Source organism: Streptopelia decaocto, assembly GCF_964273445.1.
Source record: "Streptopelia decaocto genome assembly, chromosome: 1".
In the NCBI taxonomy this organism is placed as follows: domain Eukaryota; kingdom Metazoa; phylum Chordata; class Aves; order Columbiformes; family Columbidae; genus Streptopelia; species Streptopelia decaocto.
In genome coordinates this window covers 192,950,790-192,963,460 of record NC_138663.1, presented here as the reverse complement: position 1 = coordinate 192,963,460, position 12,671 = coordinate 192,950,790, and the positions used below count along the sequence as shown (strand labels likewise).

General features: G+C 43.2%; 1 protein-coding gene across 1 annotated transcript; it reads right to left on the bottom strand.

Annotated features, from left to right (window-relative positions):
• Window positions 1-112: 112 nt before the first annotated feature.
• EEF1AKMT1 (EEF1A lysine methyltransferase 1) lies at window positions 113-11,419 on the bottom strand. The gene is made up of 5 exons (XM_082076314.1): window positions 11,294-11,419; window positions 4,222-4,378; window positions 3,240-3,322; window positions 2,381-2,661; window positions 113-1,029 (listed from the first exon to the last, which is right to left on the bottom strand). Exons 2-5 carry the CDS (start codon window positions 4,372-4,374, stop codon window positions 902-904), a joined length of 645 nt encoding a protein of 214 aa, XP_081932440.1. The 5' UTR covers window positions 4,375-4,378; window positions 11,294-11,419; the 3' UTR covers window positions 113-901.
• Between the last annotated feature and the right edge of the window lie 1,252 nt (window positions 11,420-12,671).

Genomic DNA, 12,671 nt, shown 5'->3' with positions numbered 1-12,671 from the left:
GCTTAACTAGTAAATAGAAGAGCCTAGCTGTGTGGGATTTTAAAAGCTCGTGACTTATTGTTGCTCTAACAAATAAACATTGCAAAATAAATGCACGATACTTGTGCAAAGAGACGTAACAAATTACTTTTTCTCTAGTACAGCATACATACATACACAAGTTTATATGGTGGTAAACAACGACGAAATAGATCTCATCTTTTTCAAAAAGAAAGTCTGGGTTTGTGACAAGATTTTAGAGAAAAGGTGAAATAATAACCACAAGTTTTTAAAAACACAAGTCTGGCAACAACAGTGGGTCTTATCTTACTTGGCAACTGGTAGGTAGTTCTGATTCTGATTAAAAGCAACTGGAGAGGCCTCTCCAGAAGGAGACCTATTTTCTGGTTACCTTTAATAAAAACAGCAGTCTGCTGAAAACACATGACATGTTCAGAACAAACGTCTCTCAGGATTGAAAGGAGACCACTATTCATGCTCTTGACAACCATTCCATAGCTACCAAGTCATCACTTCTGACGCAATGACGGTTCTGATGTCTGTGAAGCAAGCACCTATGTGTTGTTATAAGCCAATCAGCTAAAATCACTTCAGAGAGGTCACTGAAGAGTCCTTGAATGGTAAAAACTACCAGCTAGAATGAAACTCTAACAGAGAATTTCCCATTATCCAGCACCTGCATTGTTTGGTCCCCATTTACCCAGTAGGTAAGATACAAACCACAGTAATTGCAAATGATTAGGCATTTAAAAGGGAGAGGCTATCGCACCATGTTGATCAAAGCTAGCCCAGAAAAAGGTACTTGGAACTGAGTATTTCAGCACTGAGAAATATGAAGTCACTGATAAAAAAAAAACAGAAAAGAGCTTGACTGAAAAAGTTATAGATCTTCTAAGGAGAATCAGTCCAGTCCAGAAGCATAGTTCACGTAACATCGAAATTCATTGGCTAAATTTCGCGAGTGTTTTGGAATAAACTTGCATATCTTCACACCAAGATGCTTTGCTGCCTGTTCCTCCATGATTGCACCTGCAGCAAAAGTAATTAGCATTCAATAAGAAAAACAGTAACAGAATGTGTGGGCTTTTTTAGTAGCCCCTCCCAAACGCATCTATGTAGAGCCTGCTTTTTTTAAAGAAGCAAGGCTTAAAGTAGCTACACTGTCAGCCTTCCTTAACAACTGAATCTATTGGGAAATTAAAATAAATCTGAAAGAACTGAAGATGCCCCAAGAAAAAGAATGTCGGAGAAGTTTCATAAAAACAGGGAGAGGGTAAGATCAGTGCCCCTTTTAGAGAAAACAGACACTTGAACTCAATCTTCTTGCTATATGCCAAAGAAATGACATGGTAGGGAGCCATGGGAAATGCAAACAAACTACATATACTCTTCCACTTAAATAAACCATAGTGCGATATTTATAGCTACGCACTTGAGAAATCACTTCTTTGAGCAGTATTTCTCAAACTTTGTAAACTGAAGGGCCACCTATCCATTTTAGGGAAGACAAGCTCTGAAAACCATCCCTGTGAATGACTGCCATGTGTAATTAAACAAAGAAGCAGACTTTCTATAGCCATTTCTATTTTGCGTGCATGCCTGGATTCCCTTGAATGGTAGGTAGAGAGGGGTTTTGTCAACTGTTTGTTTGCAAAAGTTTCCTTGATGTCTTTGGATATCTTGTAATAAGATTACAGTTTAAGGAGCACTATGACTAAAGCAGATACTCATTGCTTCTTAAACCAGCAAGTGCATCTTCATGAAGAAGGAACTGCAAGTACAGTTGGTAATTTTCCAGTTTCACTGCTCTTATCACTGGTTTTTAATTCTTCCTGCTGCATTTCAGTGCCTAAGATTTCCTAACTTGAATCACAGTGACAGAATTCCCTCATCCATTCATTCACATTACAATTTCTCTGTTTACCAGTACGGACAGGCAATATGAAAAAGAGAAAAGTTAACTTTGTTCTTGTTTTCAAGACTTAGCTAAAATCATCCCACTTTACTCAGCAAAATTCTAAGGTTATTCAACAAGACATTAACAATGTCTGTCACATCCAGTTTTCAATGACTGCAATAATAGAGAGTGGCCCTTTTACAGGAAAAAATGTTTCTGGAACTTTGCAGGATGACCTTCTTCAATAATTTTGTAACATTCATAATGCCACATCTACAGGGTTCTGACTTCAACTATTAAGAAACACATGCCTTCAGTTCAAAATAAAGGTGGAACTACAGTATTCCAATAAAAAGCTTAGGATACATATTCCCCCTTGAATTAATGATGAGTGTTACTGAGCTAGTATTTTTCTCACTTGAGTAGGTTTGTCTTTTGAGAAAAAGATCTTTAATGGCGACCTAATATTTTTATTAACTATACCTGTGCAAAGCAGAATCTTTCCTTTTGTTAAGTACTTGATGGTCTCCGCAGTTTTTTGAAGACATTCCTCCGACAGATAGGGTGGATCTGCTATTACAATGTCAAAACTGTGTGGCAGGAGATTTTCGGGTAAGTTCAAAGGGTGGTTGTAGTCATAGAAGATAAATTCTTCTCCATATACAGAAAACCTTCTGTCATACTCCAGTATACACACTGAAAAATCTTTACCATCCTGTTCTTTCAGTTTCTGGTACACACTTGGTGCACTAATACATGCTATCCTGAAAAAGAGATAATAACTTAGAATATTAACTTAAAAGGCAAACGAAAATGTAAACTATTCTTTCTCCATTCTAAGAAATAACTAGCTTAATACCAGAGTTTTAAGTATTAAAGCCATTGCCTATTCAACCTCCATGCTGCATGAAGACCTTAAGCTTAACTACAAAGAAAATCTTATGTCAGAACAGCAAGGAAATATACTTGAAAACTTAAAATTAAACATTACTTCTTACAGAAATAGGAAGAAAACCAAATTTTTCCATCTGTTCTACAGAAACCTTGTATGAAAACAGATAGAAGAATTACAAGTCTTTAATATGCTCTGAAGCTATTTACGTTCCTCAAAAAATAAAAAGGTTCATAGTAAACTTTTATAAGACAGAGCCTACAACATTCAATGAAATGCTAAATGCTAAGATCAGTATGAACTATTATATAACAGCAAAGTGTTTCTGCAATATCTCAATGGAATAAAGTATAACGAGTAATGAATTAAACTGCATGCCCTGTCTACATAGTAGAAACTAAATATTTACAGAAAAGATGTTAAATCTATAACTTAATTATGAAAACCTACCTGCCACCTTTTCCAGCTGCCACAACTGCTTCCTTAGCCAGGCATGAGGCAGTGTCATCGCTGTACCAAAACTGGCTCAGTTGCTGGGAAAGATAGCGCACAATTATTTTAAAAACAATATCAAATCTTCTGACTGTGCTACATACAGTGAGGTGTGGTGAGTCATACTTAAAGAAAACCAAATTCCACAGCAACTTCTCCGTTCACAAACTCTAAAGCTACAAAGCTGACTATTTTCTTGACAGTCTTTTTACTTTTGCAACCCAGCACCACCACGCAGCAGGTAGGTTACACGGTGTGTTTCCAAAGCATTTACTGCAGTATCAAGAAAACCAAGTAATGCAAAATCACAAATGAAGTTAGTTCAAACCCATTGTGCAGATGCAGAATACATAAGTGCTTTGAAATTGGGTTACTTTAGCAGAAGAGGAAAAAGGAACTTGAAAAGCGATGGTACAGAAGGAAATGAAGGGTAAAAATACTAAATCAGAAGAGATTAGAAAAAGGAAGAGTAAACAAACAGTCAAATCAAAAATCAGTCTGTCAGAAGGAAAAAAGCATCAAAGCAGCCATCCATAAAACCAAAGAAATAAAACACAGAAAGAAATATGATGTGAAAGGAAAGATCACTTGATCTTGTTGCACTGTGTTTGTCTCAAACTCAGGGAAGAATCTTTACTACCTTCACATGCCAAGCTGGAGTTCCAGTTTCCAGAAGGGACAGATGCTTCTGTTGGCCGCTTAATTCCCTCTCCATGTAATTTCAGTTTATACCCCCCACACATGTAGAACAGACAACTATACCCAGATTTAATATTAAAGCAAATATCCCTACAGTATTATTGTCCATGAATAGTTTGATGTTACTACTCTAGGAACATCTTGAATGTTCCCCTTTTTAATTTCATTTCATTATCCATCCACAAAAGAAAGTCAGTAACAACCAACAGCACTTCATTCACTGAAGTTTATAGTTTCTTACCCAGTCTTCCTCTATTGAGCCAATGGAATATTGATTAAACCCTTGGGAGGTCTTCATGCCCTCTCTCTGCTGCTGTTCCAAATAGAACTCCTGGAGGGCAGCCAAGGCGTGGGATGAAAGCTGGGGAATGTCATCATCATCATCATCATCCATTTTTCTAGATGTCAACCAGAGGGGAAAAAAATTAACCCTTTTCAACAGTGAACACTTTTAATAATGACATACTCTGCTGAGGTAAAGCAACCCCCACCAACACTGCAGAATTAGTCTCTAGGAAAACCTCCTTAGAAGAGAAAACATATTCCCTCTATTTAGGAGCTCTTAAACCAGTGAGAGGCACATTGGAAATAACACGTCTCCAGGGAGAATTCAGGAACAGCAGCAACACTGATCACTTTCTATGCAACAGAGATTTGGTTTGTATTCCTACAGGGAAGTTGTCAGTTGTTGCAGTTCTTGATTTCACAAATCCATACACCTTTTTTTCTATCACCTTGCAGAAAACAAAAGCAAAACACTACAATCAATCAATCAAACAAACAAAACACACACACACAAAACCAAAACCAACAAACACACACTGCTTTGATAGATTTGGCAAATCCTATAGAAATTTTTCCATTTCCTCCTAGAAATAATGATAGCTACTGGTCATTCCTTCCCATGTTCAAAAGTCACACAATTCTGACTCAGAATGAAGTGAACTAGTATTCTAGGATTAGCATTATCTGGCTTTAACTTCCACTCCATAAAAAGATTCAATGCCAGAAACCTACACACAAAACCAGGCAAGAAGCTCAAGATGTTTTTCTACGATAACACTACTTGACCAAAAATCTGTATATTTTGTGCATAAGAGCACTAACATAACTCTCATATCAAAAAGACACAGTGTGTACTATTGGAAAAGTACAGCTGTTTTCAGAAAACTCTGGAAGTGGGTGATGCTGCAGGGGTCCTCAGACCTGCTCACCCCAGCAGCATCTGCCCCAGGGGAAGCTGCAGTGTGTCCTTCCCAGAAGAGACCGTGCCACCTTCTGGAATGAGGGACAGAAACAGGAACCCAGAGTGTCACAAGTACCGGAGAAAACTGCAAAAAGATTGTTCTCTCAAGAAACCCATTTTCTCCGTGTCTGATCTAAGCACTAGTAATACACGAGCAGTGACTTTAACAGAACCTGGAAACGGGCACATGCTCGCCTCTGTGCAGCAGTCACCAGCAGAGCCACATGCCATCTGAGCTGCGTGCAACTTCCAAAGTTCACTATAATTTCAGGTACAGCTGCTCACGGTTCTTCTTCTCCCCATTCCCTGCATTACAATGAGGGAATCCTTCAGAGCCTGAAGACCCACCTGTTCATCAGCCTCACTGAATTCTGGAGTCAAGCTACCTGTAAAAAAAAAACAGCTAATTTTGTCCCTAGCTTTTTTTTGCATAAAACTTATATGCTTTAAGGTTATTTATATTATTAAATTGTGTATTTCAATTTAAAGTATTTACTATGAGAATGACTGCAAGCTCACACAGATCATTCAGTTTCTAGCAACAATCCTCTAACAACGTGAAATGCATCTTAGGCCCTGTCCAATAACTTTTTTCATTAGGACAGATGTTAGCAGTTTGAAATCACTCCTCATCTCACAACTTTCTTTTTTATTAAGTGCATCATACATGTAGTAATCTGGTTTGCTATCATCCCCTAGGCAAGGATACATCTATGTTTTGACACAAACTGAAACAGATGCAAACTTTTAGTTCTTAAGTCAAAAGTTGAAATTTTGACTCTGTGTTCAGTGAGCCCATATAGGCATTTGCAAGGACTAAATCCATACCCATGAAATGAAACCTTCACGGATAAAATTGCTGATTAAGCAATCACCCATTGTTTCAGTAAATAAAAATACAGCCACAGACATATTTTTCCTATAAAAACTATTTTAGTTGATTTTTTTAGAGTCTTCCTTTCGGTTTGTAAATTGAAGCTTTAGGATCCAAGCAGCAATTAACTGTCAGGTTGCAAGGAGAAGTAACGCTGAACATATGGTAGAAATATTATGTACATCTATTAAGAATCCAAGATATTTTTCTGAACACACATCTGTTGTCTACATATACTGACTTAGGTAAATATCAAGAAGACATTTTCATGCTCAAAAAAATGCATCAGAAAACTATTAAAGTGAGTTTGTGTGAACAAGACTTTAAAATTCCTTTGGCTTCAAGGGAGCAGAAAGTTCTACCATTTGAAAGCTCCTCTATACCCCTTTTCAGAAAGTTCACCGCTCGCAAGTCCAGAAGCAACCCTGAAAGTTTTTGGCTGGGGTGGGAGGAAGCAAAGGAACCTGTGGTGCCTTGAAACTCTTACTAACCCGCACGGTCCTGAGGCACCAGCTGGCCCACCCGCGCATGGCCCAGGCCCAGGGTCCCCCAGGAGCTGCCACTTCTCGGTCCCCATGCAGACCCTCCACGGGAGCCACCTGGGGGGACGGGGCTGCATTTTAGGAATGCTCTGGGATTCAGAGTGCTCAGAACACATACAGCGCTGATACAACCATATTGCCCACAGTAGTTCCTTGCACTAAGAGGAATACAAGGTTTCAAACTAGCAAAATGACAAGTCTTTACTATTAAGTCTTAGCTGAAATGTCGGATTTGCACCTAATTAAAAAGCAAAACAATAAAGACCTCAGATCTCCAAGAATACCTCAAGGACACTTAAACAGAGTTTGGAAAAACAGGACTCGTGGTGAAGTCAATGTTCATCTAAAGGAAAGCAGGACAAAAAAAGGGGGTGAGGTCCCACAGATACAGTGGAACATGAACAGGCAGGGTTGTTTTCATAGGGTAAAATGGCAACTTTGGACGCTACTGACCTCTAAAGTGCCAAATCTCCCCACAGAACAGGCAAAGCAAGATGACTCCAACTACACCATATGGCCTACAGCCCACACAGTGGAACAGGCAGGAGGAAGAGGTGCCTGCAGAATCCTTAATCCTCTTCCCCGTGCACAGCTCAATCACTTTACAGACTCACAGAATGTCCTGAGTTGGAAGGGACTCACACGGTTCATTGAGTCCAACTCCCGTCCCTGCACATGACAACCCCACAGTTCACACTGTGTGTCTGAGGGTGTTGTCCAGTCTCTTATTGAACACTGTCAGGCTTAATCATTAGCTGATGAACTGTTCAGGTACATTTCATCAATACAGAGTGAAAGCTCTGTAGTCCAAAGAAAACAAAAAATAAAAGAGATAATATCAAGTGAAAATAGTAGCACAAGATACTCTGGGGCCTTGTCTACACAAGAATATCAATTTATAAGTAGTTTCCACCTGTCATGTATGAACATATAGCTCAGTCCTAAAATGGAGAACAAATGACAAGTTAGAAGGAACATTATGGAAAAATTAACTCAAAAATTCCTACAGTCTTTCTGTCCCCCAATACATTTGGTCCATCCATAATTATGCAGTTATGATAATCTGGAATCCAGTACTCTTAGAGATAGGGTGCAGCTTCTATGCCCAAATGTAACTGTGTGCCCCTATCCAGAGAAGTCTGCAAAACTGCAGTCACCAGGTCAGCTGAGGAAAGTGCCCGTGTGCCCCTGCACCGTGGCTCACCCCATAAAGACAGAACACGTAGTCTGCTCCAGAGGTCAGATCCTTCTAGATCCACAGCACTACTTGGGAGGAAGCTCCACTCCTGTGGGGTAAGGCAGGCAGGAGGTAAGACCCATATTTACAAAGCCACCTCAAAAATACTCTCATTGTAAAGCATGCAACAGCTTCTTCAGAGCTTTTACCAATACTCTGCAGCAGAGGTGACTGGCTACCATGTCTTTGCCAAAGAGAGACCTAACTCATCTCTGTAAGTCAGGCTTCCCAATGCCCACAGCACTTAGAAACACCAACTGCAAGTGTACAAGCAGGAGGACACATTGCTGCTCTGCCAGTTTCCAACACTCGTTCTTTTATGGTACCCTAAAGATGTAATCTTATTGTATTAATAACAGATGTCCCTTAGCTGAAGGGGGAAAGGGAAGACAACTGAAAGGCCACAGAATAGGAATACAACAGGATGGCCACCCTGTTCATCACTGCGAGAGGGGAAGGAAGAGGATGATGTTAACCCCTTAGATCTTTCTCCAAGAATACAAGAAGCGCAGGTGCAATTTCAGAAAATATTTTATTCTATCATAACTTGGATCTAAAGACAGATAGCATGAAATGGAGTTAAATATAGTTGTATCTTTCCCAGTCAGTATTTGAGACAAACAGCTCATCACATATGGTGTTTGCAACACGTATCAATAAAAGCTGGACAATGTCGTGCCACCATAATGAAAATCACCTGGAAGGGGCTGCAACCACCTGACTGGAGGGACTGAAAAGTTATGAAAAGGCTGGACACATGCCCTACTACCTTCAAACCAGCAGGTACAGCGTTCTGCTCAAGCTCCTGCTCCTTAATGTGTACAGGGATCCAAATCCCCCATCCCCAGACAGACAGCAGAGGGGTGGCCAAAATAACACCCACACACAGGTGCTGTACGGGTCTGTCCCAACCACAGTAAAAGTCCAGACAGGAAAAGGATCTCTCCTACTAGAAACATTTTTTCAGGTCTTTAAATGCCACAAAGAGTTGATTGTCAATTATTTGACAAGATACTGGGAGTATCACCCAATGCACTTTCCCAGGAATGACTGACAAGACAAAGCATATAAAATGCAAAAGTCTAAAACAATTTAGGCAAAAAAAATCCTTCTGCTAGCTTGTGTGGCCTAGCCAGAAGAAACAGAGAAATACTATGCCATACCTACATCTGTTTCTTAAGAGTCTTCTAATACAAATTAAAACTTCTCAGACATCTGAGAGGTCACCCTCAGGCCCAGGCAGCCAGCTTGTTCCCTCGCACTCAACTGCAAAAACTCAAAGGCTCAAGTTTTTGGGGCCCAGGTGCCACGAAACAGGATGGCCAAGCCAGGGAATGTCAGAAAAGCAGAACTAACAAATCTGCACATGCACATGAAGTCCTTTTCTTATGTACTAATGGTTTTGTGGAGCAGGGAAAGGGGGACAGGGCAGGGTTTGTGGGGCAGAAGCAGCTCACCTGCCATTGATCTGGGAATGGCTCAGTTTCAGGATTAAGCCTGGAGAACTTTTTGTTAACAGCCACAGCAAATGGTTCAAGAGGAAGCTGTGAACTAGTTCAGACAAAGGGTTGACACTGGTCATTCTTCTATCTTGAAGGTGGCCAAAAGCAGCTGTCTCAGAGGAGTGAGATAAAGCAATACCTGCCCACTCTATACTCTTCCCAACTTTAACCTTTTTCCACTAAGGGAGCTATTTCTGCAGCTGAAGTGATTTATTCTATGAATGCAGTTCTCTTAGAGACACTTGTCCAGGATCACTTAAATTCACATGAAGTTTTGTAATCCATAATGTCAGCTACTAAGAAATTTTACAAATACCTACTTCTTGCTGAGAACTTAGCCTCACGCGATGCAAATACTTCATGTGTCAGAAGACAAGGAAATTTGTTCTTTCCAAATGTCATTTCTCAGACACCTGTATGTCACCCCCCTTCCCTCACTCCCTAAGGTGGCTTTTTTCCAGGCTGAAAGGTCTTCATCCACTCCACTGACTGGCTGACAAAAGTCTCTCTATACATTTGTTCATCCTTGTTACATGCTTCTAATATGCCCTTTTTTCGAGATAAGGCGACTAGAACTGTACACAAAATCTAAGATGGGGTGATCACACATTTATACTGATTTATGCTGTCATTGTATGTGTTTTTTTTCTGTTACAGTCTATTTATTTTCCTATAAAATTCTACATTTGATGTGTTTTTCTGGCTACCACCAAACACTGGTAGGATGTTTTTGGAGAATCATATATCATAGTCTCAAAGTCTAATGAGAACATGATTAAATAGAATTTACAGGGAATTCTAAAAGGAAATGCCAAAGAGCTGCAAGATACCAGCACATACAGAACGAACCTAAACGGGAGTTCTGGTCCCATCATCTCAACAAAAAGCAGAGAAAATATTGAAACTAGAAAAGTTTCAAGAAGGGTAGTGAGATATCCAAAGATGAGAATAATAGCTTTTGCAGGGGAAAGAGTAGGAGGAGGAACTAACTGTGAAGGGGTGTAACAGAGCCTGTAATGAGGAGCAGCATGGACAGTGCAGGCAGAAATCAGCTGCTGTTTTCCGAGGCAAAAACTAGAAGGCAGCAAGTGTGCGCTGCAAGAAACTGGTTTGAAAAGGCCCAAAGGAGCTGGTTCTTGACACAAGGTGTTGCTGAGCTACAGAATCCCCATCAGCGACGAAACCTGATAGACCTTCGAAGTGACACAAAAATGTTTGTGGAAGAAAAACTCTCAGCAGATGACTAAATACGTAAAAACTGCTTTGCATTACGAAAAATAAAGTCTGGAGACCACGTGGCTACTTGTAGGAGAAGAAAAGTGTTATCTTTCGAACCGAATTCTCATATTTTTCAGTAAGTACAGAGAGAGGGAGTTGGCTGGGCTCAGAACCGCCGCTGCCCTCCTGCACGGGAACAGCCGAACACCGGCAGTTTCTGAGCAAGAAGGCCCTTTTTCTGTTCCCTCTTGTGCTCAATCGCTCCGAGCGCGCACTGTGCGCAGCCCCCCCCGCCGGGGCCGGGCCCGGCCTGCGCAGCGCGCTCCGCACCGCAGACCCCGGGCCGCGCCCCAGCGGCGGCAGCGGGAGGCACCGGCCGGCGGGACGTTCCGCTCCGCGCCGCCCCAGCGCTGCGGGGCCACCCTCCGGGCCCCGCCTCAGCAGCCCCTTCCGAGCCGGCGGCGCCGCCACCCCGTGCGCCCGCCCCAAGGCCCGGGGCGCCAAAGGCCGCCCCAGTGACAGAAGGGGCCCCCGGCCCGCAAACGCCACTCGCGCGCACCTCCGCTGCGGAGTCCCCGGCCGGGGCAGAGCGGCCCCGCGCCCCCGCCCTCACGGGAGGAAAGCCGAGCGGACGGACACGCTGCGTCCCAAGATCTCAACCCCCAGAGCGAACCCGCCTTCTCGTTTCACTCACCGGCCAACAGATCCCTCCGCGCACGCGGGCCTCCCCCGCCCCGCCCCCCCTGCGCCGCGCGCAGCGGTGCCAGCCAAGGGGCGCGCGCCCCCTGCCGGTGACTTCGGGCGGAGCGGTGGTCCCAGTGGCTGCTCTCCCATTGGCTGGAACAGCTGCGGGCGGGGCGGGACCAGGCGCTGCTCCTCCCCCGTCCCTCACGCACTGACGGGGCGCCCGCGCTGAGCGGGCTCGTGCGCGAGTGTCTGCGCGGGGCTGCGGAACGGCTGCCCCGCTGTCCTCGCCCTGCCCGCGAGTGTCCGCCTGCGCCGGTGTCTCGTCAGACCAGGCCTGGAGGCGCTGGCCCGAGGCGCAGCCGCCTGAGGGAGCTGGCGGGGCGCGGGGCGGCCGGTGGGGAGCTGCCGCTTCGCTGCGCCCTCCAGCACTGCGCGGGTCTGGCGGCTTGACAGCGATCTGCAGAGAGCTTTCCAGCTTCACAGGGAGCTTCGTGAAAACGTGGGCCTGTGCAGGGCGGCACCGCCGGGGCTGCCTCAGCGCGGCCGCGGGTTCCTCCGGCCGGCTCTGGGCGGGTCCATCCTGCCCGCGGCTCTGCGGGGCCAGGCCGGGGAACGCCTGTCTGAAGCAGCGATTTCCACAGGTACATTAGCGATAGACAGGAAACACCTCAAGTGTAGCCAGTCAACGTAATAATGTAGACTTAGAAATCACAGATATATCTCGCGTTAGATGGCAAGTGTTCAAAAGCCACAAGCTTTTGCCTTCAATAGCAGCCTGGCTCTCCACGCTGATTTTCCTGGTCTGGCTCTCCAGTCGCTCTGTTTGCATTGAACAATTTAAAGTTTGAACAAGCTCCTTTTCTTGCATACAGACAGAAGTTGAGCCACTTCCTAGAGTTTCAGAAGATAAGAAGTTGTCAGTTCATTCTTTGTTTCAATTAATTCACCGCATCTTTCCCTGTAGGCAAACTCTGTGTTCCTCACGTTGAGCAGGCACAATGCACTCATCTGCTACTTCTTGTCAGCTCATATTACCCCAAAACAAAAACTTAAGAACTTCCTCACAGCTGTGTTTTGTTTTTTTTTCATTCCTTTATAAAATCTGATCTTACTCTGATAATTTGTAAAAATAATTTTCATTACATTGTCTTTCATTTGTTCAGTGACTTTCTTATAAACCAACTCACAGAAGGTGGCCTATGAGATCGTTTGTAATGAACACAACAGCAGACTCGTCAGTCTCCAGCGCTAGATGTTCCTATCAACAATGAGTATGAAACTGCTGCTCTATGTACAACCTGTTGAGAATCTCTGTTTGCTGCAAGACCCTCATTGTGTCTGAATGGAAAGTCTATGCTCAGCACCTGGACAGAACAGAATTATTT

Excerpts from the sequence above, each read along its gene's own strand:
- EEF1AKMT1 (XM_082076314.1), bottom strand. The coding sequence starts at position 4,374 with ATGGATGATGATGATGATGATGACATTCCCCAGCTTTCATCCCACGCC. Across the intron at positions 3,323-4,221 it reads GCTCAATAGAGGAAGACTGG|CAACTGAGCCAGTTTTGGTA; the intron begins GTAAGAAACTAT and ends TATCTTTCCCAG. Across the intron at positions 1,030-2,380 it reads AAAGATTCTGCTTTGCACAG|GTGCAATCATGGAGGAACAG; the intron begins GTATAGTTAATA and ends CTTTTGCTGCAG.